Source organism: Dromiciops gliroides, chromosome 6, assembly GCF_019393635.1.
Source record: "Dromiciops gliroides isolate mDroGli1 chromosome 6, mDroGli1.pri, whole genome shotgun sequence".
In the NCBI taxonomy this organism is placed as follows: Eukaryota; Metazoa; Chordata; class Mammalia; order Microbiotheria; family Microbiotheriidae; genus Dromiciops; species Dromiciops gliroides.
The window spans coordinates 25,316,168-25,343,149 of record NC_057866.1 but is presented as its reverse complement, the minus strand read 5'-3'; the positions used below and the strand labels follow the sequence as shown (position 1 = coordinate 25,343,149).

The following is a 26,982-nucleotide window of genomic DNA, read 5'->3' as shown; positions in this document are numbered from 1 at the left end:
TGTGTATATACACAGACCTGTTTGTGCCTAATGGTAGCAATCTCTAGATGAGGTGGAGAGAAGAAAAAAACAGCAAGATTTGCAGTTTTTTATTGCACTGTTAGGGAAATGATTCCTTATTCCATATTTTTTAAATTAAATTTAAAAAAGAAACATAGGTAATACAAACCGAGTCATTTCTATCAAGCAGAAGGATGATGTTGTGCTTTTTTTTGGGGGGGGGAGGTAATCAGGGTTAAGTGATTTGCCCAGGGTCACACAACTAGTGGGCGTCGGAGACTGGATTTAAACTCAGGTCCTCCTGACTCCAGGACTGTGTGCTGATTTTTCAATCTGAGTTGTTTCAAAGAAAATCCTGGGCTTCCCCAGAGCCATTGCCTCCACGGGAACTGGCCAAGCGCCTCTCGCGCCCCATACTCAGATGCTCCCTCCCCTCCAGCACATGGCTGACACTGAGCTGAGCTCTCTTCCCCTTGCTACCTCCTAATACATTATTCCTGGGTAGGGTGAGAGAGGACATTCATCATTGGGGCCCAACCACGGATGGCAGGCTTCAGGCTGTGCGTGGGAGCAAGAGGAAACAAAATTGTAACAATGAAAAGCAAAGGTGGGTGGTGGTCACCAGAGCCGTAAATGATGTGCTGGGGGAGAAGCTCTCATTTCTTCGGCACTTTCTAGGTCACCAACAGCTTTCTCCTCAGCAAGCCCTTCCAGTTAGGTTATCCTCATTCTACAGATGAAGAACGCCAAAGTCAGACCTGGTGAGTCACAGAGCTGGGGCTCAGACGCAAGTGCTTTCCCCACTGCACCAAGATGCTTCCTTTCCAAAAAACTATGCTGTCTAGTTCTTCTTCTTCTTATTATTATTATTTTCTTTCTTTTTTTGCTGGGCAATGAGGGTTAAGTGACTTGCCCAGGGTCACACAGCTAGTAAGTGTCAAGTGTCTGAGGCTGGATTTGAACTCAGGTCCTCCTGAATCCAGGGCCGGTGCTCTATCCACTGCGCCACCTAGCTGCCCCCATGTCTAGTTCTAACATCGTGGATAGAATACTGGATTTAGAATCCTGAAGACTGGAGATCAATTTCTGCCTCTGAAAGTCACTTTCTGTCCTTCACCCTGTTTCCTCATCTGTAAAATGGGGTGACACATGTAGTACTTCCACCACTGAGGCTATGAGGATCTGGTGACACAATCCTTAGAAAAAGTATTTTGCTCAATTTAAAGGGCTATGAAAGGTTGTCCCTACATAAATATAGGGTGATCACCCTGCATGACAACAACAACTATCATTGAAATGTTTATTAAAAGTTTTCAAAGTGCTTTATAAATATTTTCTCATTTGATTCCCAAAACACCCCTGGGAGGCAGATGTTTTTGTTGTTATTAATATTATCAATTCCCATTTTCAGATAAAAAACCGAGAAACAAAGAGGTTCCGTGACCCACTCAAGGTCTAAGGCAGAATTCAAACTTTCTGCATGTCCTGCATTCACTCCAATGCGCCACCTAGGAGTCAGGGAAATATTGCAGAAAGGGGATGGAAACTGGTATGCATTTCTTTGAGAGACAGACCTCCCTGGTTATTGTTGTTATTGTTGTTGAGGACCATGACATTGGGGTGATGTCATGACTTGTACTGAATTGGATTTAAGTGATGGAGGACTGTGCAAGGTCACCAACCTCATTCTCTCCTCCAGAGCCATCTGGGTCCAGTGGCAAGATACGTATCAGAAGACTGAAAACGGACCCAGACATTTAAGGCAATTGGAGTTAAGTGAGTTGCCCAGGGTCTCACAGCTAGTAAATGTCTAAGGTGAGATTTGAATTCGAGTGCTCCCAACTTCAGGGACAGTGCTCTATCCACTGCAACACCTAGGTGACCCTAACCTCCCTTGTGAGGAAACCCCCAGTATCTATACAGATCAGCACCTTCTTTGCAATTTGCGGCTTAGATTTTGGAACTGAGACCAATGCAAGGGTAAGCCATGATGCCAGAGGACTGCAGAGGAAGCACCCCTACCAGAGAAGAGATGGACTAAAGATTGGACATGGGTCATATGGAAATTTTTTTTCTAAATTATGCATATTTATTATAAGGGCCAGGTGACCAGGAAGAAGTCAAGTTTGAGAGGGGCAAGGCAGTTCGACCATTCTTAAGAGTTTAAAGCTTGGGGCAGCTAGGTGGAGCAGTGGATAAAGCACTGACCCTGGATTCAGGAGGACCTGAGTTCAAATCTGGCCTCAGACACTTGACACTTACTAGCTGTGTGACCCTGGGCAAGTCACTTAACCCTCATTGACTTGAAGAAAAGAAAAAGAGTTTAAAGCTTAGATTTGGGACATGTGATACAATTGTTAATGAGATATTGCTACTTTGTCGCTACTTGTTTGTATCATAAATAACTTATTTGAGTACATGTTGATTTCTCCCAACAGAATGTAAACTCCTTGAGGGAAGGGACTGTTTTTGCTTTTCCTTTGTATCCTCAACATTTTGTGTAGTGTCCAGGCACATAGTAAACACTTCATAAATGCTTATTGATTGATTGGGCCAATATCTCAAACTTGAAACAATCCATTTTAGAATTAGGAATGCTAGATTAAGATTCAGAGGGCCTCAGCTCAGATCCTCACTTGAAATCCTGGGCAAGTTATTCATGTAGGCCTCAGTTTCCCCATCAGTAAAATGAGAGAGGGGGTGGGCTAGATGATCTCTGAAGTCCCTATTCTAAAATCCTGTAACTATAGCATTAACACCAAAACAAACAAATAAAAAACAAATTTTAAAAATCCACCAAATTTAGAGGTCATTCATTTAACAGATGGAGAAACTGAGACCCAGAGAGGGGAAGTTACTTGTACTGGGTCACATAGCTAATTAGTGACAGAACTGAGACTCTAGAGATTCTTGAGTTCTGATTCCTAAGCCCCCTGCTGTTTGGGCCACATCATGTTTCTCACACCTGCGTGACCCATCCGCCTTCATCTTCAATGGATTTGCTGACTAAAATAACTCCTCTTCCCTTCTCATTGTTTCCCAGGCCTTTTCCTCTCTGCTCTGCTCCCTTCCCCTTCGCCCCCAGTTCTCAATGAATGATTCAAGCTGTGTATTTCGGCAGCACTTCGCTCTCCAGGGTCCCTAGTGACGCAAACCTGACTTTTTTTTTTTTTTGCTGAGCATCTTCCGGTAGAAGTAGGGCACAGCTTTCACCTAACGCTAGTCCTGCTGGTAACTCTTTCCTTCCCAGATAAGTAATTTATCCGAGAGGAAGCATCTTACAGATATGCCATTGTTTTCATGGTGTCTGCCAAGCATCACTCAACCGAGAAGGAGGTAACCTCCCTGGCGGGTGCTTTAATTCTGCTAAAAACATTTTAACACCCTCCCATGCCAGCCTTAAGCCTGTCCTCCTGGTGAGTGCTCATTCTAGGAGCCTTCTGCATATATCACAAAATCACCAACTCCCTTGATTAGAAATTTGAAAGGGGCCTCCCTCAGCATCCACCTGGGCCAACCCATGTACTCAAGGAATCCCAATAACATACCTTGAAGATTTCTAGAGGGGGGGCCCACTACGCCCTGAGACAACTTTAATTATTAGCAGTTAGCAGACCTGAACATGCCTCTTTTTAGTTTCCACCCATGGCTCCTGGTTCTGACTTCTGAGGCTAAACAGAGTAAGTGTAGTCCATTCGCCACACAGCTGCCCTTCAGATATCTGAAGACAGCTAGAATGCCTCCTGAGTTTTCTGAGTCTTCTCTTGTCCAATCTATACACTCCCCGTTCCTTCAGTTGAACCTCATATGACACTAACTCCTGGTTGGCCTCTTCTTGACATTCTCCAACCTATAAATCTATAAGTCTTTAAATCAATCAGCATTTATTAAGCACCTACTACATGCCCGGGCTAAGCACTGGGGATACAAAAAGAGGAGTTCACAATCAAATGGGAGGATCATCCTTCTTAAATGGTGATGCCCAGGACTAAATGCAATAGTCCAGATGAAGTCTGATGAAGGCAGAGTATGATGGTACTGTCATCTCCCTGTTCTGGGGAGCTTTCCCCCTCTTAAATATCCCATTAGTTTTTTTGGCTTCTGGGTCACATATGTATGTATGCATGCAGGTATGTGGAATAATGATCCTCTGAGGCTAAAGCCTGCAGTCTTTCCACTGTACTGTATTGCTTTAACCTCTTTTTTATAAAAGAGGATACTGAGGTCCTGGTAGCAGCTGGGAGGCACAATGGATAGAGCGCCAATCCTGGAGTTAGGAAGACTCATATACTCCAGTATCTTTGCCAAGAAAACCCCAAATAGGGTCATGAAAAGTTGGACATGACTGAATACAACGGAACAACAATCATAACAACGTACTGAGGTCCAATGAGGACAACACCTGTGCTCCTAGGTCACAGGTAGGTTTGCCTTTTGGGAGAGCTAGAAGAGAATCCCTAATGCTGGTCTTTATTGGTCTTTAAAGCTCCTTCTCCTTCTGAGTCTCTATTAACCATAGATTTAGATATGTGGTCCCCAAAGATGGGGAGATGGAAGGACTGGATCAGGGACCATGGGAAGAGTATTTAGAGGATGATTCTAGCTCTGAGACCTGTACTCAGACCTTTCGCTGCCTCTTTTTTCCACCATGCTTTCACATTTCCCCCACCCAAACTTGTTCTCTTTGGTGAGATTTGGACTAGATTTTCTTGTCGGTTCTGCCAATTTCTCTACCCAATTTTGCCGGATGTTAGCCTAGCAGGCACCTGGGAAAGTTTCAAAATCCACAGCTCAGGAACATTTCCATCTCCTGAGATGGCTTGCTTATTAAGTTAATGAGCAAAACTGTAGGTCTACCATCCCAGGCCTTCAGTCAATGATTGCTCAGAAAATCTGTGCTCAAAGGCTTGTTATATCCCAGGCTTTAGATCTGGATTCAGTCTGCAGTGCCAGCTTCCTCCAAACCTGATGTACTGTCTAAATTAAAAGGGAAAGAGGGAATTATAAAAGCACAAAGAATGGGAAAGGTGGGCTGTGTAAGTGCTCAGTTCTCTCCTGAAATTCAGCCATCCATTTGGGGGAGGCATATGCCATAAAAGTAAATATGGTAAGTAACATTGACTGTTGGTTAGAAAGACTTTTTCATTTGAATGTAGAAAGTTAGAAGTGGAAGGGACTGTAGAACACAGAACATATAGAATGTTAGAGCTGGAAGGAATATTAGAACATAGACTGTCAGAGCTACAGAATACTGCATTTGGAGTCAGAGGACCTGAGTTTGAATTCTTCTTGTCCATGATTGTATTTGGTGTAGGTCCTCCCTGCATTCATGCATATTAGAAACCACTCCAGTATCTTTGCCAAGAAGACCCCATCATGAAGAGTCAGACACGACTAAACAGCAACAACAACAAAAGGACATATCTATAAGGGTTGGGCTTAGGATGGGGAGGGGCCTCTTCTTCATCAAAAACAAGCATAACAGAGAAAATCATGGGAGATCCAAGATGTGCCGCAGGCAGGGCTGTGAGATGAGGAGAAGTGGGGAGGAGGGGCACTTAGTGTCGAATAACCTCATTTTCTAAATCAAGTACAAGATTGTAGAAAGGGGGTGAGTGGGATACTTGAGGAGAGAAGAGAAAGCCTAGAACTGCTGTGGTGGGGAGGAGCTCTCAGTTCCCTTCCTGATCCAAATCTGGGATTCTAGGGTTGTACACTTACCTGTTTGATCATTGCGATGATTCTCTCCTCTCACAAGCCAAGTAATCCTAACAATGCATATTTCTATAGCACTTAAAGATTTATAAAATATCTCACAACTAACTACCTGGTGGGAAAGGCAGGCATGTGTTGTTACCCCCATTTATCATAGGAGGACCCTGAGTTTTGAAAAATCAAGTGACTTGCCCAGGGTCACACAGCTAGAAAATAGTTGAGTTGTGCCCATGGCCCCGATCATGTCACAGTCTTTTCTGCCTCTCCTATGCTGTCCATCAGACTGGATAGGAAAGCCTGCCCCACCTTTTTTCCCCTAGTGGGAGGGGGCCAGGCCCCAAAAGCAGAGCGGGATATACGTACCTTGGCTGAGGTCTTCAGCTCCCCGCACTGGGCCGTCCCCAGGGGTACCCCATCCAGGTGCAGCTGCAGTTCCCCCACCACGCTGTGCCGGGAGAACCTGTCACAGGTTCTCAGGGTCAAGGTCAAGGTGGCCGCTGGCCTCTCTTTCTCAGTCAGGGGGAACACCAGGGCCTCTTCCCAGGCGGTGTGTGGCAACCTCTTCTTCAGGGCCGTCTGTGCCTCAGTGGTGCCCGAGATACTCGACATACTTCCTTGGATGTAGCAGTCGCAGCCCACGTCATGGTCCCCTGTCACAGCTGCAGGACAGGCAAAGGGGCAGGGAATCATCAATGAAAATGCAGGATCTAAGCAGAGGCAGGCAAGGAAATGTATGCAACCCACCTGTGTCAGATCACGGGATGTCAGAATTGGAAGGGACTTAGAGGTCATCCAGCCCAACTCCCCCATTTGACAAAGGAGAAAACTGAGGCCCCAAAGGAGAAGGAACTTGTCTAAGGTCTTTTAGATAGTAATGAGCAGAGATGAGATTGAAACTCTGGCCTTCCAGGGCAGCTAGGTGGCATAGTGGATAAAGCACCAGCCCTGGATTCAGGAGGACCTGAGTTCAAGTCTGGCCTCAGACACTTGACACTAGCTGTGTGACCCTGGGCAAGTCACTTAACCCCCATTGCCCCACCAAAAAGAAAGAAAGAAAGAAAGAAAGAAAGAAAGAAAGAAAGAAAGAAAGGAAGGAAGGAAGGAAGGAAGGAAGGAAGGAAGGAAGGAAGGAAGGAAGGAAGGAAGGAAGGAAGGAAGGAAGGAAGGAAGGAAGGAAGGAAGGAAGAAGGAAGAAAGAAAGAAAGAAAGAAAGAAAGAAAGAAAGAAAGAAAGAAAGAAAGAAAGAAAGAAAGAAAGAAAGAAAGAAAGAAACTCTGGCCTTCTGACTCTAAATCTCCCAAGGAAATGATGGGAACTCGAGTTTGATGGAAAAATTTCATGATAGAACTCAGAAATACAATGGACTCGGAGACCATGAGATGAGAATGAGGTTTCAGAAATCAGCTAATATGATCCTTTTCATTCTTATAGATGAGTAGCCTAGGCACGGGGAGGTGGGGGGTGACTTGCCAAAAGTTATACTGCAAGGGCAGCTACGTGGCACAGTGGATACAGCACTGGCCCTGGAGTCAGGAGGACCCGAGTTCAAATGCAGCCTCAGACTTAGTAGCTATGTGACCCTGGGCAAGTCACTTAACCCCAATTGACTCACCAAAAAGTCATACAACAAAATCAAGAGGAAATCCAGGACCTAGCTCTCCTGAGTCCCAGCAGTGTGCAGGTCACATCTACATGGCAATCCCTCTGAGCAAACCTCTTCTATAGAAATGTTTTTAAAAGAGGTTGGAAAAAACCCACTGGAGACAGGACAGGATGGTCTTGGAGACCAAGCCAAGAACTAGACTTGGAGCCAACAGACAGGAGTCTTGGCTCTGTCCCTCACTACCCGGGTGATCCAAGGCAAGGCCCTTCAATTCTGTGAACCTAAATTCTCTCAATTAAAAAAATGGGGGGATTATATTTGTACAAGTAACTTCACCTAAGGTGAGGTGGTTAAGATGAAAAGATTGGGTAAACCTTCAAACCTCTGAACCTCAAGTCTCTTAATTTGTAAAAGTGAAGCAGTTGGATCACAGAACCTTTAGTGTTTTCTAGCTCTGACGTTTCATGTTCTAGTATCTAATCTACCATTCTGATTCTATGTTCAATGGTTTCTTCTATCTCTGACATTCTATGTTTGATGGTCTATTCTAGCTCTAACATTCTAAGTTCTGTGTGCTGTGTTACCTTCCCACCCTAACATTGTGTTCTATATTACAATGTCCCTTCTAGGTTTAACAATTTCTGTTCTACATTCTATGACCTCTTCCAGCTGTAGTATTCTATGCCTAAAGTCCCTTTCAGATGGAAAATTCTATATTCTGTGTCTGAAGGTCCCTTTTAACTCTGACATTCTATGTTCTAAGGTCCTTCCCAGCTCTGACACTCTATATTCTAAAGTATATCCTATCTCTGGCATTCTATGTTCTAAGAACTATCCCAGTTCTAAAATTCTGTGTTCTAAAGTGCCTCCCAGGTCTGACATTCTATGTTCAAAGGTCCCTCCCAGCTCTGACACTTCATATTCTAAGGTATTTCGTATCTCTGACATTCTGTGTTCTAAGGACCATCCCAGTTCTAAAATTCTGTGTTTTACAGACCCTCTCAGCTTTAACATTCTATGTTCTAAGGATCCTCCCTGCTCTGACATTATGGGTTCCATTTTCCTTTCACCTTTAAGTCCTATGATCCCATCACTGTGTCTCTGTGACCTGTTTCTCCAGAGATTTTCCAACCAGAAGATTTTATTGCTTCTACAACTCTGGGGCCAAATTGCTTGTTGTTTTTGCTGTCCCATAAAAATGATAATTAGATTATTCTGTATTTAAAATATTTACCACAAAACTATTTGTAATGGGAGTCATTTGGATGCTAACTCATTAATTGTGATTTTGTATTCTGATCACTGACATTCTTAATGGTTTTTAATTTATGTTTATCCAGAACCTGGCATAAGAGGCTCTCAGAGAATATGTTGTACACTGGTGCTTTCTCTCCCATCCCCCACCCCCAGCTCCAGTGAGACTGGGAAGGTTCCATTTCTCATGTCATTTTACAGGGGAGGAAACTGAGGCCTAAGGAGAGGAAGGGTGATACTCAGAAGGCAGGAAACCAGGATTATCTTGGGGGTTGCAATGGGACCACTTGGCTCTATTCTGTACTGGCTCATAGCCCTCAAGGGAGGTGCTGATCATTCCCAGGCTGGTAGAAAACATTACCTCCTGATCCCCCTTCCTGGCAAAATGACAGCTTCCAAGCCCCAGTGCTGGAGAGAAGATCACAAGAGAGAAATGCAGCTACAAGGCCCCAGAAGGACATTATGTTTCCTGGCCAAGTGTCCCCATCATCATAACTGCATCCCTAAGCATGCCTATCACTCAAGGGTATGCTGGTAAATATTTAACAACCAGCTCTACAATTTTTTTTAATGTGCCCACGAATCACTTTTAAATTTAATTTACATTTTAAAGATTTTCTCCATCACTTTCTTAAGTCTAGACAATCAATAAAACCATAAATCAAGACCTAATTTGTAATATTTGCTATTTCTGACGTGTTGATGCTCACATGGAACATTATCTAAAATAACAAACATTTTTATTTCAAGTTCTATCCCTCCTTCTCTCCCTCACCTTTCCCTTCCCTGAGGCAATAAGCAATCAGATATAGATGATATGTGTGCAATTATGTAAAAAAAAAAAAAACCATTGCCGCATTTCTCATTTTGTATAAGAAAACTTCACTTTGAACATTGAACAATAGGTGAGCTGGCTCTAGCACATTCCTGTCTTACCTAGGAGCTTACCTTCCCCAGGCTAGGCTTTGACCAGGGAAGAGATAGCAGGATGAGTGAGAAAGAGAAGGAATCTGAGCAACATGAGTGAAGGGGAAGACCACTGGTCTTAGAGTCAGATGACCTGGGGAACTGGGGTCTGGCTGGGGGACCCTAAGAGTTCAACTAACCTCAATTTCCTTAACTATAAAATGGAAATAAAGTAAATTCTAATAATTATAGACAATATTGAGCCAATTCCACCCAACTCTCTTCCATCCAATATAATCCATTCCATTCCAAGCTAATCTAACATATTCAAATCTATTCTCATTAAATCCATTCCAATCCCATTTAATCTAATCCAATAAGCATTTACTAAGGACTTACTAATACTGTTAGCATTAATTAATCAACAATGTGTTAGGTTCTGTTCTAGGTGCTGGAGATACAGGGGAAAATGAAAACAATCCTTGCCATCAAGGAACTTGCACCCTCCGGGAGGAGGTGATGGAAAATGTAACACACAAACAAGTCTATGCATAATTGGAGGAGGAGGGAAGAGGAGGAAGAAAAAGAGGAAGGTAGAGGAGGAGGAAGGAAAAGGAAGAAGAGGAGAAAGGGGAAGACACCAACAACTAAGGAAATCAAGAAAGGCTTCCCATGATAGGTGACACATGAGCTGGTCTTTGAAGAAAGCTAAGGATTCCAAAAGATGGCAGTGAATGGGAAGTGCCTTCCAAGCATGGGCAACAGCCTGGGCAAAAGCATAGGAATGGGAGATGGCATATCAGTTTCTGAGGAGGGGCTAGAAATGTAGGCTAGAGCTGGATGGTGAAGGACTTCAAATGCCAAGTTGTCCTAGAAGCAAGAGGCAGCCACCGAGGAGCCTAGAACTGGGGTTGGCATGGTCCCATCTGTGCTTCCAGTACATGGGAAATAATCCAGGTGAAAGTGCTTTGAAAGGTTAAACTCATGGTTCAAATGTGGGCCATTGACTGGTCAGGATCATGCCACACAAGTCAACAAGAAGTATTTATTAAGCTTCTACTCTGTGACAGGCCCTAACTGAAGGCTCTGGAGGTACAAAGAAAAGCAAAAACAGCCCCTTCCCTCAATGTGGGCACCACAACCTAATCACTAATTATCATTTAAAAAGAGATGGTGAGGGCAGCAGTGGATAAAGCACCGGCCCTGGATTCAGGAGGACCTGAGTTCAAATCCGACCTTAGACACTTGACACTAGTTGTGTGACCCTGGGCAAGTCACTTAACCCTCATTGCCCCACAAAAAAAGAGATAGCTATGCAATTATAATGACTAAGTTTGGCCCATGGGGGTGGGGGGGGGGGAGAAGGGAACAAGCATTTATTAACTATGTGCCAAGTATTTTTCTTTCTTTTTTTTTTTAGTGAGGCAATTGGGGTTAAGTGACTTGCCCAGGGTCACACAGTTAGTAAGTGTTAAGTGTCTGAGGCCGAATTTGAACTCAGGTCCTCCTGAATCCAGGGCCGGTGCTCTATCCACTGTGCCACCTAGCTGCCCCACCAAGTATTTTTCAATTCTTATCTCGTGTGATCCCCATAGCCCTGTAAGCTAGCTTTCATCAAATTATCCCCATTAGACTGTAAGATCCTAGAGGGCAGGAACTGTCTTTTGCCTTTCTTTGTATTCCCAGCACTTAGCACAGTGTTTGGCACATAGTAGGTGCTTAATAAGTTTTTACTCACTGACTTTTACAGTTAAGGAAAGTGAGTAAGATCAAGGATAAGTGATTTGCCCAGGGCCGAATAGCTGGTAAGTGTATGAGGCCAGATTTGAATTCAGATTTCCAGGATTCCAGCCCCAGAGCTCTGTCTACTGTGCCACCTGGCTGACAGTGGAGAAGAGGTAAGAAACTATACCTCTCCCTCTTCTTTGCAGGTGGGAAACTGTGCCTACGGAACATTATAACTAACATCAGACTCCATTGTTGTTTCCGTTTTGCTGGACTGCTCTATTTTTTTTCCTCCTTCCTAAATCTTCCAGATAGCCATCCTTAATAAATAAAGGAAAGAAGAGAAGAAAAAGAAATCATTCAGCAAACCCAAACGACACATCCATCAAATCTGTCACTGTGTGCCACGGTCCACACCCAGAACCTCCCACTTCAGCAAAGAAGAGAGGGAGGCACACTCTTGGTCAGCTTTGGGGCTAACCCTCTCATTTTAGAGATGAAGAGACTGACACACTCAGGGAGTTTAAATAACTTACCCACGGTTACAACATTAGTAAATAGCAGAGCTAAATCTTTCTTACAAAAGATTCCTTGCTGTTGTGTTAGGGGGGTTGCAGATGGATGTACTCAGAAATGAATGTGATACAACCACCAGAAAACACAGTAACTTTTTTTTTAAAGAAAAGGGGAGGGGGCAGCTAGCTGGTGCAGTGGATAAAGCACTAGCCCTGGAGTCAGGAGGACCTGAGTTCAAATCCAGCCTCAGACACTTAACACATACTAGCTGTGTGACCCTGGGCAAGTCACTTAACCTTGATCTGACTCACTCATGGCCCAGCCAAAGAAAAAAAAAAGAAAAGGGGAGAAAAATCTAGGGAAGGTCAGAATGAGGCACTCTGGAGAAAATGAAACATTTTTATATGACTTAAAGCTTTACGAAGTGAAGTCTGTTCTTATTAAAAAGCCCAATGATACAGATAATTTGAGTATTATTATTAGAGTATTGTTATAATATGAATGATATTATATGAGTGTTATAATGTATTATTATATGGGTATTATTATTATATTAATATTATCATTCCCATTTTTGCATAAAAAACAAGGCTCAAAGAGATAAAGTGATTTGCCCAGCTTCACGTGCATAATAAGTAACCAGAACTGGGATTTGAACCCGAGTCTCCTGATGCCCCAGATCTCCCAGAATTTCCATTCTAGCAAGTAGCCTGCTCTCAAATGATGAGATCTAGGAAGAGCTACAAAAGATCTGGGATGTTGTAGAGAAAATTCCTGTTCAGGTAAATGGTAAGTGGGCTAGCGGAAAAACTGCAGGATCAGGGGTCCATAAACCTGGGTTTGAAGCCCAGCTGTGCTATTTACTAATGTTGTAACCGTGGGTAAGTTATTTAAACTCCCTGAGTGTGTCAGCCTCTTCATCTCTAAAATGAGAGGGTTAGCCCCGAAGCTGACCAAGAGTGTGCCTCCCTCTCTTCTCTGCTGAGGCGGCAGGTGATGGGTGTGGACCGTGGCACACAGTGACAGATTTTATGGACATGTCGGTTGGGTTTGCTGAATTTCTTTTTCTTCTCTTCTTTCTTTTTTATTTATGAGGGATGGCTATCTGGGAGGTAGAAGGAAGGGAAGGGATATATTGGGAAATGGAAGCGAAGTAAAACCAAAAGATGACAAAAGTTTTTCAAAAGAAAAAAATGGGGGGGGGGATGATCTCAAAAATCTCTTCCAGAACTGAATCCTCAGATCCTTAATGGCATGAAATATTTTCTCGATCAGTGCTTCAACCCTCCCCCCACAGCCTTGGGGATGAAAGATCAGGGTACAGGCAGAAGAGAAGGATGGGGCCCTTACCTTCCAGGAGCGTCACAGACAGCTGGGCTTTCTGCTGGTCATAGCCCAGGGAATAGTGGAGCTTTGGGGCCTGGTTCCAGCTGGCGGCTTTCTCTGGGTTCCACGTCTCAATCACACAGACATCCTCCACCACACCTGTGGGGGTGGGAAGGAGCACAGGGGTCATCTCCACTCCCCTGGGGATCCCGTCTCTCCCCACCTCCATCTTTCCCCTGTGCTCCCACCAAATGCTTTGCCTGCAAAACCAACCTAAAAACATACTACAAAACATCCTTACTGTGTGACCCTGGGCAAGTCATTTCACCCTATTTGCCTCAGTTTCCTCATCTGTAAAATAGCTGGAGAAGAAAATGGCAAATCACTCCAGTATCTCTGCCAAGAAAACCCCTAATGTGGCTGTGAAGAACTGGGGCCTGGCACAGAGTAGGCATTTAGGAAATAGTTGTCAATGCATTGATCCATCAGTATAATGTCACTCATCGGCTGTGCCACCTTCGGGCAAGTTACTTTCCCTCTCTGGGCCTGTTTTCTCACCTAAAAAACAAGGGAGTTGGTTGAAATGGCCTCAAAAGTCGCAGCAGTTGTAACCGGTTAAATGTCCTATGTTGTCCCAGCTCAGACATCCCAAGTTCTATGTTCTATGTTCCTTTCCAGCTATGTTGTTCTAGGTTCTAGGTTCCAAGGGCCCTTCCTGCTATGTCCCATGTTCCTAACCCTGATGTCCTGTCATAACGATCCAAAGTCCCTTCCAACTCTGGAGTTCTTTGTTGCATGTTCTAAGAGTCCTGTTAGCCTCAGCCTTGTGTTTTCTGTGCACTTTGTAAGACTGTGGAAGGCTATGAGTGTGAAGAGCCGAGTGTTACTAGTCTTAAAAGGTGTCACAGTCACAAGCAGGAAGCCAGGGTCATTTGAGTGGCACGGCGTGCTGGGAGCTAAGGAAATGCCTTGGGCAGCATGATGCCCTCAGCATGATGCTTCCTGGCTGCAGAATCAATTGTGGTCTCATAACAGTCTTTACCTGCTGGGGTGGGTGGGAAACTTGGGCAGCTTTCCGGTTTTACAAATGCCAGACACCAGAAGACTTTCAAGAGAGTGTTACTCAGGAATACAAAGAAAGGTTCTCTGAGGCAGAATTTGAAACTGGAGGCACAGGGGCGGGAGCTCAGTGAGGGTATAAGTCATTTTTGTTGTTGTTGTTGTTGGGTTGTTTTCAGCTGTGTCTGACTCCTTGTGATCCAATTTGGGGTTTTCTTAGAAGAGATACTGGAGTGATTTGCCATTTCCTTCTCCAGCTCAGTTTGCAGATAAGGGAACTGAGGCAAACAAGATGAAGTGACTTGCCCAGGGGCACACAGCTAGTAAGTGTCTGTGGTTAGATTTGAACTCAGGTCTTCCTGACTACATGGCCAGCACTCTTTCCAGTGAGCTACTGAGGATATAACACCCACCAAGCTGCTAAAGAGCCCCAAAGATGGAATCATTCAAATGGCACAGGATTTGGCATCAGAGGGCTTGGATTTGACTCTCAGTTCTGGGCAACCTTAAGCGAGTCACTTTCCTTCTGGGGAGCCTCAGTTTCCTCCTCCATATAATTAAATGGTTGGACTGGGTGAGCTTTAAGATACCATTCCAGAATGGATGGTTTACTTGGAGGACAAATAATGGATTTTCCATGGAGACAAAGGAAACCGACAGACTAGGTTACATTTCAGGAATCTTGGGGTCTCTTATGCAGATTCTCCAACCCACCCATCTCTTTTCACCTTAATGTGCCATGAGGTAGCCTTGTTAATACCATCCTCTTTGGACCCACCAAGGCTAAATCATCTGGGGTTCCCAGAGCAGGGACTCAAAGCCAGGTCTTCCTAACTCCCTAGGATCACAGACCCGGACCCGGCCAGAGTCCTGGGGTCTCTCTTGTGCAACCACTTCATTTTACAGATGAGAACACTGAGGCCAGAAGAGACTATAGTGCTAACACCTCCCCCTGTTGGTTGGATCCAATTTGCCATCTTTCCAGGGGGTTCCCAAAGTCTTAGTGTGGTTTTAAGTTATTAAAGTTTAAAGCTTATTAAAGCTCTGAAAGCTTATTAAGGTATTAAAATATTGAGGACCTGGTGGCCATGGCTGGCTTGTACATGGTTGTTGGCAGATTGTTGCCCCCATCTGAGTGTGAGCTCCTCAGAGGAGGGGCTGCTTCTTGCCTCTCTTTGCATCTCCATCACTTAGCGCAGTGCCTGATTCACAGGCACCTGATAAGCATTAGCACTGAGGCTGACACCACAATGTGTTTGTTGCCTTTAGAAACCACACTCTGCCCACTGCACTCCCCTCCCCCTGCTACCTCATTTTGTCCCTGGGCATTTGGAGGTTGGGCAGGTGGGCCCCAAAAAGAGGGCAGGGTATTTAAGGAGGTTTGTTCCTAACCGTGTTAGAACTGGAGAGAACCTCAGAAGGTATCTAGCTCTTCAGCCATTGAAAATATTATTGGGAATGATGAGCCCTGATACTATTACTGGAGCCATAGTGCACAGAGGACTGGGCCTGGGGTCAGGAAGACTCATCTTCCTGAGTTCAAATCCAGCCTCAGATGCATCCTAGCAGTGTGACCCTGGGCAAGTCACTTCACCCTTTTTGCCTCAGTTTCCTCATTCATAAAATGAGGTGGAGAAGGAAATGACAAACCCCTCCAGTATTTCTGCGAAGAAAATCCCTTTTGTGGTCATGAAGAATTGGACATGACTGAAATGACTCAGCAACAATATTATGGGGGTGGGCATTTTCTAACAGCTCCTATTTAAAGTTCACTGCCCAGCTGTGTGACCTTGGGTGAGTCACTGGCCATTTGTAGCATGAGGCTCTACATATCTTATAAAGTCCAATCAGCTCTAAAACTGTGCTCCTATGAAAGTACTATGGTTTTAAGTGGAGCTACTTGTATCTAGGCTTCCCGATACAAATTTCTCTAGGTGGGAGATTGTCTAGAACTTCAGGTGGCCAAAGTTTGTGTTTTTTGTGTTTTTTTTATTTTCTGGGGGAATAACCATTCTGATGGTATTAGGAAAGGGGACTGGCAACCAGTTGCTTTTGCTTCTCCCAACTCCATCCCTGACCAAAAAACAAAACAAAAGAAAACACAAAAACAAAGCCAATCCTAAGGGCTTCAATTAAATTCAACCAGCATTTATTAAGCCTCTATTAAGGTGAAGCCCCTGTGACAGGTGCTGGTGATAATAAAGTTGAATAAGGTGTAGTGCCTGCCCTCAAAAGACTTCCAATTTATGGGGGCAGCTAGGTGGCTCAGTGGATAGAGCACCAGCCCTGGAGTCAGGAGAACCTGAGTCCAAATTTGGCCTCAGACACTTGACATTTACTAGCTGTGTGACCCTGGGCAAGTCACTTAAACCCACTTGCCTCACAAAAAACAAAAAAAAAACCTTCCAATTTAGTAAGGAAATAAGTTGAATTTTAAAAAACAATAATATATATGAGATATACAAACCCCTTTCTTTGGAATTTAAAGCCCTTCACACTTTGGCGCTATTCTGACTCCACAGACTGGTTTCCCAATCACTCACCCTCACGAACAGGATACATTCCAGACAACCCAGGCATATGTTGTTCCCTCAGCTCATCTCTCTAGCTGAGCTGCCGAACACCAGCCTGAGATGTGGGGCTTCCTCCACTCCGGTCAGTTAGCCAATAAATGTCTAATGCACCTACTATGTGTTAAGCTCTAGGGATACAAAGAGAGGCAAAAGGCCATCTGCACTCTTGAGGAGCCCCCAGTCTGATGGGGGAGAGAACAAGCTATAGACAGGACAAATTGGAAACAGTCAAGAGAGGGATGGTGCCGGAATTCAAGAGGATCTGGAAAGGCTTCCCATAGAAGGTAGGATTTCAGCTGGGACTTGAAAAAAGTGAGGAGGCAGAGATGAGGTGTGAAAGGGGTCCCCTCTGTCTCTTAGAATCATCTCTGAATTATACCTTTCTCCAGAGATTTCCTTCTTTTGGTCTTTGTATTCCCTGGCACATAGTGGACAGATTCAATTGTTAAATTGGACTGACTTGATTGTGATCAGGGCATGGGAGAGGTCCAATATAAAAGCAGGAGAGAAAAAAATGAAAAATAAATAAAGAAAAAAGAATGAAAAATAAAAAAGGAAAAAAAAATTTTTAAATAGAAGCAGGAGAGATTTGAAAGGGGAAAGCTCACTTATACCTGGAGGGGGCCTAGGAGTCAAGAGCAGCTTCCTGGAGAAGCTACCACCTAAGTTGGAGCTTGATGGAAAATCATTTCAACACACTTAAAAGTGGAAGGAGTTCTTTGGAGATGGGGAAAGGAAAGTGAGTCTACAAATGGATGGGAGCAGAAAAAAGTAGTTGGCAGATGGGCAGGGTCACTGATTCAGGTTGGCCATGTCGCTTCCCCTCCCCCCATTTAATAAACTCCTGTGACTCCTTATTATTTCCTATTTATACTGTTTATATCTTGTTCATATACAGTTGTCTGTATGCTGCCCCTCCCATTCTGGCTTTGTGACCCTGGGAAAGTCAATTAACCTCTCAATACTACAGGCAATCCTCTGGGACTAGAAATATCTGAGCGGGGGCTGATCTACTTTGCTAGAGGAAGTATGTTTTTAGAGCAAGTTTGCTCATAAGAGGGGTCCCTACCCCAGTGAAATCACTGCACTAAGTGCAAGAGACACAAACACAAGGTGAAAACCATCCACACCCTCAAAGACTTTATGTTTTATACAAATTACCTGATTAGAGAAAATTACTTTGGTGGACATTGAAGGATGGACTAGAGGCAATGAGCTTTCCAGTGTGGTTCAACACTATGTCTATTGCTCTTCTTACATCCCTCATAGTTCCTAGCATGAGGTTCACCCCTCTATTGTTGAATTGAGTAGAATTGAGATTTCCCATTTCCCAGGAAGACAATGGGAAGCTTGGAAAGAGAGGAATGGGCAGCTTGTTACTGGATGATTATGCCTGGGATCTCAATGCCCATACACTTAATCTGAGACCCTGAAACTTGGACCACACTGATTTTCCATCTGAGAATCCCACTGTCTCATCCCAGCCAGGAGAGTTTTCCACTCTATCAGTGTCTGTGAGTGTCCCAGTGTGCCAGGACAGAGGCAGACTATTTGGTGAGGCCAATGACCAACAGAGTTAATGCCCCAGTGGAGGAGGAGGAGGTCTTGGGAGGGAGGGAGGGAGCCTACCGTTCTGAGGAAGGATGAAGAGTTCCTCTGTGACCTGTCTTTTGAGGCGACTGTCATTTAGAGCCTGTGTGCCAGAAGCGACCGGCTCCTCTTCCGTGGTCTTCAAGGTATAATCAGCATAGTTGATAACTTCTGGGGCAGTCACTGCTGGCTTTGGTCCATAGATGTCTGGGAACTTCAGGAGGGTTCTGGGCTGGACAGGCTCCGTGGATTTTTTGATATTGAACTGAAACACAAGTTGCCTTGATTGCTTACTACCTCCTTCACCATTACCCCCACACTGCTTCCCTTTAGATTGTGAGCTCCTTGGCAGGGATTCTATTTTTCCTCTTTTCTACCCTTAGTGCTTAGCACAATTCCTGGCAAATAGTGGGAGTTTAATACATGTTTATTGATTCATTGGCATGGTTTCCACTCCTTTCATCATTCATCCTACCCCCTTGTGGATACTCTCTAGCTAGTCAACATCCTTCCTAAAATATGGGTCCCAAAACAGTACACAGTACCTACCATCAGGATGTCAAGGAGGAGAGGACTTGATTCTCCCGGTTTACTTCAAATGGTAGTTCACTTTTAAGGAGAAGGCAATTATGCACAGAACTTCTTAAGAAGTAGTGTCTCGGGGCAAGGGGTAGAGACACTTTTGGATAGTTGCTATTGCTAGGAGAATCTTCCTTGCAATAAGCCAAATTTGCCTCTTTGCCATTTCCACCCATCACTCTCCCTTGAACAAATCAAATCCTTCTTGCATGATATAGTCCTTTCAATAAGTGAGGGTTGTGATTATTCCCCCTATATTTTAATCATCTTTTTAAAAACTGTAAAGGGGGGGGGGCATCTAGGTAGACCAGTGAGTGGATAAAGCACCAGCCCTGAATTCAGGAGGACCTGAGTTCAAATATGACCTCACACACTTGACACTTACTAGCTGTGTGACCCTGGGCAAGTCACTTAACTCCCATTGCCCCTCAAAAGCAAAGAAACAAATGAACAAACAACAACAAGAACAAAAAAACAAAACAAAACAGAAAAAACTGTAAAGTGGAAAGATAACTGGACAAAGCCAAAGGACCCAAGTTTGATCCATGCCTCTTCTAATCACCACTTATTGGACCCTGGGGGAAATTACTTAATCTCTCTGGACCTCAGTTTCCCCACATTGTTTAAATATATTTTTAAAATTTCATTATTCTGAATTAGACAAATACCAAATGAGGGGCAGCTAGGTGGCACAATGGATAGAGCACCGGCCTTGGATTCAGGAGGACCTGAGTTCAAATCCAGCCTCAGACACTTAACACTTACTAGCTGTGTGACCCTGGGCAAGTCAATTAACCCCAATTGCCTCACCAAAAAAAAATATCAATGAGCATGGAACACTTCCATATACAAAGAATGGAAGAAAATATTGTAACTATGAATATCACCACATGTGGCTTGTTTTTTGTTTAAGTATATACTAAATTTTAATATGTTAGATCCAAAAGCTGTCCCATTTGTCCCTGTACCTCTCCAACTTTATTACATTCTCTCCTATGAACTTTTTTTTTTTTTTTTTTTTTTTTAGTGAGGCAATTGGGGTTAAGTGACTTGCCCAGGGTCACACAGCTAGTAAGTGTTAAGTGTCTGAGGCCGGATTTGAACTCAGGTACTACTGAATCCAGGGCCGGTGCTCTATCCACTGCGCCATCTAGCTGCCCCTCCTATGAACTTTTAAAAATGCTTTGCTGATGCTCTTTTCTTTCTTTTTTGTCATTGCTATCACTAATGTCTCTAGTCCCCCATTTTCATCTCCATAAAAACCCTCCCTTATAAGAAGAAAATATAACCAAGCAAAATATATCCTCTATTGACAATTCTCCCCAATGTATGTCTTATATCTCACATCTTCCTCTTTGCCAAGAGGTAAAAAGCATGCTTAGTCCTCTAAGGGTGGTCCTCTAGAGATATGATTGGTCATTGCATTGTTTTTAAGTCTTTCCTTTATAATGTAGTTATTGGGGGGCAGCTAGGTGGTGCAGTAGATAGAGCACCGGCCCTGGATTCAGGAGTACCTGAGTTCAAATCTGGCCTCAGACCCTTGACACTTACTGGCTGTGTGACCCTGGGCAAGTCACTTAACCCCAATTGCCTCACTAAAAAAAAAAAATAATAATAATGTAGTTATTGTATAAATTGTTTCCTTTAATTGTTCTCTTGGTTCTGTTTACTACCTTCTGCATCAGTTTATATAAGATTTTCCAGGTTTCTCTGAATCTCTTCTCCCTTTCATAATTTCTTATGGTGAAATATCATTCTATACATTCATATTACCATAATTTGTTCAGTCATTTCCCCAATGGATGAGCATCTCCTTAGTTTCCAGTCATTTACTCCCACAAAAAATACTACTATGAATATTTTGTACATACGTGATCTTTCCTTCTTTATTTTATTTCCTTGAGGTATGTCCCTAATGGAAATATTGCTGTGTCAAAGGATATGCACAGTTCAGTGACTGTGGGGGCACAGTTCCAAATTGTTTTCCACAATGACCACCAATTTATAATTCTACCAATAGTGCATTAGTATGTCTGTCTTCCCATATCTCTTCTTACAACTGTCATTTCCCTTTTTTGTTATCTTTTTCAATCTGACAAATGGGAGATAGAACTTTAGAGTTGTTTTAATTTGCATTTCTCATGTTATTAGTGATTTGGAACATTTCTACTTGCAGCTATTGTCTCTTAATATCCTTTGACCATCTAAACCTGTCTCCAATGGGGAAATTGCCTTTTATTATATATTTGGATCAATTCCCTACATATATCTTGAATATGAAACCTTTATCAGAGAAACTTGCTCCAGTGATTTTTTCAGGTAAATACTTCCCTTTTTTATTTAAATTGTATTGATTGTATTTGTACAAAAGCTTTAAATTTTATGTATTCTAAATTTTCCATTTTATCTTCCATGACTATCTATCTACCCCTTGTTTATTCAAGAAGTCTTCCCCATCCATTGCTGTGAAAGGCATTTCCATTCTTTTGTAGTGTTTTTAATGTGATATCTAGATTCTGTATCTATTTGGAAATGGTGGTATATTGTGTAAGATTTCTGCCTGATTGATTTCCAGCTTTGCCCGTAGTTTTTGACTAGTCCTTACTCCAGAAGCTAGGGTCTTTGGATTTTTCAAAAACCCTGATACCATGTTTGTTTCTGGAGATTGTGTTCCTAATATGCCTCACTAATTGATTTTTCTGTTTTTTTTAACCTTTACTAAATAGTTTTAATGATTTATAATATATTTTGAGGTCTTTTACTTCTAGGATCCTCTTCTTCTAACATCTTAATCTTTTGTTCTTCTAAATGAATTTTGTTGTTATTCTAGAAAGTAATCCTCTGGTACTTTGCTGGGTTTCATACCAAAGAAGTGACTTAATTTAGGGAGTGTTGTCATTTTTATTACACTAGCAAAATCCAAATATGAGCAATTTGTATTGCTCCAATTATTTAGACCCATATTTACTTCTCTAAAGAGCATCTTTATTGTATTCCCATCTTCCTGTGTGATTTGATATGTAGACTCCAAAGTATTTTTATATTCTGTAGTTATTTTGAATGGAATTTCTATTTATATCTGTTCTTTATGGGTTTTGTTGACAGTATGCAGAAAGGTTGATGATACATTTCTCTCCAGCTTCTTACACCTTGATTTGATTCAAAGTATGGGAATGGCATCACCTTTTATTTTGGTTTAGTGATTCTTTTTTTCAAGCAATCAGTACTAAGCACTGCCTAGGCACTGGAGTTACAAAGACAAAAGGCCTCTGCCCTCAACAAGTTTATGTTCTATCATGGGAAATAAGACATATGTATGTAATAATTATACACATATGCCACATAAATACAAGGTAATTAAGGGGGAGCGATTTGCAAACTTCTTTCCCACTGGAGAGGCCAGTGTCTGAACTGCCTATATAGCATTTCTTCATAAAAATAGAGTTTGATCTGAGAACATCTGCAAATGTTTGGAACAGATTTTTTTCCCAGAGTACTTGCTGCTAGTTACTATAAATAGCATCCATTCTTTTACTGTTTCCGTGACCCAGCTTGGTGGAGCTGACAATGCATCGATTCTGCCTTTGGCTTCGATTATAATCATAGAATGCAGGAGCTGGAAGAAACCTTGGATAAAATCTACTACACTCCTCTCATTTTACAGATGAGGAAACTGAACCCAAGTTCACAGTCAATGGCATAGTCCAGGTCTGCCACTGATCTTCCAGGAAATCTGCCAAAGATTTCCTGACTCCCTGGACAATCAGACCACCTCCCTGTGATCAATCAATCAATCAATTAGTCAATAAACATTCATGAACAAACTACTAGGCACTGTTCTAGGCAGTGGGAATAAAGACAAAAGGGAAAAGGCATCTGCCCTCAAGGCGTGTGCACTCTATCTCTGTAGACAAATGTACATTTTAAATAATAAATGAAACAGATACAAGATAATGGAGGAAAAGACATTGGTAGCTCATGCATCATAAAGAAGATGATGTTTGAGCTAAATCTTGAAACTAGAAATTTTAAGACAAGAGAGTGCATTCCAGGCATGGGAGATAGCCCATACAATGATGCATGGGTATGAGATGGAGAGTCCTAGGAACATGTTCAATTGGGTGAAATCATGTGGGAACTTGGTCACCATGCATTATAGACAACTTAGTATAAGCCTTCACTCATGCCGAGATTTTTTTTCTTAATAATAAGCATTTTTATTTAAAGCTTTGAGTTCCAAATTATATCTCTTCTTCCCTCCCTCTCCTGCCCCTTCCCTGAGGCAGTTAGCAATCAGATGTAGGTTATACATGTACAATTATGTAAAACATTACCATATTGGTCATTTTGTATAAGAAGACTGGAATAAAAGAAGAAAATGAAAGAAATAAAGTGAAAAATAGCATGCTTCAGTCTGATCAATCAATATCAGTTCTTTTTTTTTTTTTCGAGGTGGATAGTATGCTTTAACATTAGTCCTTTGAGATTGTCTTGGATCATTGTACTGCTGAGAATAGTTAAGTCTTCATCAAACAATATTGTTGTTACTGTGCACCTGGTTCTGCTCACTTCACTATACATCAGTTCATGCAAGTCATTTCAGGTCTTTCTGAAATCATCCTGCTTGTCATTTTTTATAGCATAATAATATTCCATCACAATCATATACCATAGCTTGTTTAGCCATTCCCCAGCTGATGGGCATTCCTTTGATTTCCAATTCTTAGCCATCACAAAAAGAGCTGCTATATGAGAATTTTTTAAACATAAACATAATAATAATAATAGCCTACATTTATAACATGCTTTAAGGTTTGCAAAGCACTGACATCTCATTTGATCGTCATAACAACCTTGTGAGATAAGTGATTTCTATTATTATTATTATTATTAATTATTTTCTTTTCAGCAATGAGGAAACAGGGAGAGGCTCAGAGTGATGCCATAATTTGCAAGTGTGTGAGGTGGGTCCAAATTTGCATCTTCCTGATTCCAAGACCAGTTCTCTATTCACTGCACCACCTAGCTGCCAAAGCATCTGTCTTAGCAACGATGAGTGTTTTTCAGCCATTTTTCAGCCATTTTCAGCCACGTCCAACTCTTTGTGACCCCATTTGAGTTTTCTTGGCAGAGAAATACTAGAGTGGTTTGTCATGGTTATTGCCATGATAAAATACTCTGCAATCAGTGGATAATACCCAAGTCTCCTATTTAGTATTCAAAACTCCTCACAACCTGACCTTGACTTATTTTTCCACTTTATTTACACATTGTTCTCCTTCATGCATCTTGTGACCCAGCCAACCTTGCTTTCTTGCTGTTCCTGATACCAGGAGACTAAATAAGATGATATTACAATCATCTAGGCAAGAGATGATGGTGGCCTAAGTTTAGGTGGTGGCTAAGTGGGTGGAAATAAGGGAATAGATGTGAGCGACACTATGGAAAAAAAGAATTACTAAGACTCGGTAGCTTCACATATCGGGGTGAGGAAAGGGAAAGGGTTGAGGACCACTCTGAGGTCAGAGACCCAAATGCCTGGAAGGATGGTCATGCCATGAAAAAGACAAGGAATGAAGAAAGAGAGCTAGGCTTAGAAGACAAGATGATCAGTTTCATTTTGAACATGTCAAATTTGAGGTAGTTCTAAGACATCCATTTGGAAATGTCTAGCAGGGATTTGAAAATAGCAAGACCGCAGCTCAGCAGAGAGGAGGGCTGTGTGTGTAGATCTGGGAGTTACCTGCATGGACATAACTATTGAATCTGTGGGAAGAAATGAGATAACAAAGAGAGATAGAGAAAGAGAAGAGGAGAAGGCCAACTACATAGAAGAAACCAGTGGTTATTGATATTATATGATATGATACAGGCAGAGAAATAAATGGAAATAGAAATGGAGAGGCAAAGATAGACACACAGAGATGATGATAACATTTATATGGTTTTAATTATGTCTCAGGAACATAAAGTGCTAAATTCTTTACAAATATATTTCATTTGATCCTCACAACCTACAAGATAAGTTCTATTATCATCCCCATTTTACAGTTGAGGAAACTGAGGCACACAAAAGTTAAGAGAATTTCCCAGGATCACACATCTGGTAAGTCAGATTTGAGGTGAAATTTAAACTCAAATGTTCTTGAACCCAAGCCCAGAATTCTATTACTTTATCATCTAGCTGCCAGAAATCAGGTAGGGAAGATACAGAGCAAAGGTGAGGGGATGGGTCACGCATGATGATTTAGGAGAGGACACGGAGGAGAGATGAGACAGATAGGAGGACACTCAAGAGAAAACAGTATTAGGAAAGCAGAAAACCAGGGAGGAAGATTTACAAGAGAAGAGCATGGTCAAAAGAATCAAAAGCAGCACAAAGGTCAAGAAAGATGAGGACTGAGAAAAGGCCATTAGATTTAGCAATTAAGAGCTCACTGGAAACCTCAGAGAGAGCAGCCTCAGTCAAGTGATGGTGTCAGAAGGCAGATTGCAATTCAATTTTATTCAACAGATAATTGAGTGCCAACTATTTTCTGGGTACTTTGCTCGATGCTGCACGGAGTAGGGAAATGGATAGAGTCCCACAAGTAAGCAAAGACTATATTGAAAGTAATTTCAAGGGACCAGAGAGAGCTAATAACTGGAGGAAAGGTCTTGGGGAGGATGTAATACTTTGAAGGAGATTCTACAAGAAGGAAGGGCATTCCAGACATGGGAGGACAATTTGGGCAAACGTATGGCAGCAGGAGATGGAATGTCATTGACAGTTTGACTAGAACCCAGAGTGTAGGGGAAAGAGTAATGTAGATAATTGTGAAGATCAGTGAGAACCAAATTGTGGGATGTTCTTAAATGCCAGGCTGAGTAGTATTTATTTTATGCTAAGGGGTCAAAATTCCCCTAAACCAAGTCAACAGACTTTAAGGGTTTCTGGAGCCAACAAGTTCATCATTCTGAGGCCATATTGGTGATGAGAATTTTCAGACTTAGCCAGGATGATCTCCAGAAAATAGATAGACAAACTGTTCATTTGATACCTTTCCAGATTGGTAAAATCTGTCAAAGCTGTTGTCCCTCTGGCCTTTGACAACCCAGATCACAGCTACAATAGGAGGACAGTCAAAAAAAGCATTGAATCTGAAGTCAAAAGACCTAAGTCTGCCTCCTCAGGACAGTCCATTTAACTTCCCTGAGTCTCAATTTCCTCCTCTATAAGATGAGAGGTTTGGACTAGATGAGCTCTGAAGTCCCTCCCTGGTCTTCATTTATGTTTCTATGAGTTTAGTCAAGGGTCAAGGGTCAACTTTAAGTCTATGAGCTTTTGGGGATTCACCACTCACTACCTCTCCCAGGGACCCCCTCCCTTAGCAACCACTGGAGTCCAATCCAAGGTCCCCTGATGTGAGCGAGGCTATTTTCATCTACCATACAGATGGCAAACCCAAGGTGTTCATTCTACAAGGGAATCAGGCATTCCTGAAATAAACAAGAATTCCAGACACACCACATGGCACTGGGGCTGCTGACTTCTACTTGCTGCTGACTCATTTGCCCCTTAATAACCAAGCTCTTCTTTACTAATAACTTTAATTACATCAATTACTCACTCTAAAACCAGCTCTTTTCTCTTCTTACTCTCCCCTTCTCCCAGCTGACATCACCCCTCCATCCCCTCCTTTCTCCCAAACCTGACTTATTCTATTCTCAGACTCTTGGTTGAGAGAAAGGATCATGCAATTTAAAGGATCATTGAATTCAACCCCGTCATTTTGCAGAAGATTAAAGTGAGTGCCAAAGAGGTTAAGGGACTCGTTCAAGGTCACACAGGTAAGTAGAAGAGCCAAAATCTGTGACTCCAAATTCAGGATTCTTTCTGTTATCTCATACTGATGCTGCCTCTCCATCCATAATAACATCATCTCTGCATTCAGTGAACTGGAAGAGGGGAACAAATTTTTCATGCTTCTTTATATTTAGATCTCATTCATTGGATTGCAGACTAAGTTGGAAAGGACTTTAGGACTATCTTGCTTTACAGATGAAGGAACTGAGGCTCAGAGATGTTGACTGGGCCAAGGTCATGCAAATAGTAAGTGGGATTAGATCCCAAGTCCTCTGGTTCTAAATTGGGTA

General features: G+C 42.5%; 1 protein-coding gene across 1 annotated transcript in view; it reads right to left on the bottom strand.

Annotated features, from left to right (window-relative positions):
• Positions 1–26,982, bottom strand: part of SYT13 (synaptotagmin 13) — a 60,547-nt gene that overhangs the window by 19,388 nt on the left and 14,177 nt on the right. The window contains exons 2-4 of the mRNA XM_043970022.1: positions 18,307–18,532; positions 13,070–13,204; positions 6,079–6,374 (exon numbers count right to left, since the gene is read on the bottom strand). Coding sequence (XP_043825957.1) covers positions 6,079–6,374; positions 13,070–13,204; positions 18,307–18,532 — 657 coding nt within the window. The remainder of the gene's footprint in view (positions 1–6,078; positions 6,375–13,069; positions 13,205–18,306; positions 18,533–26,982) is intronic.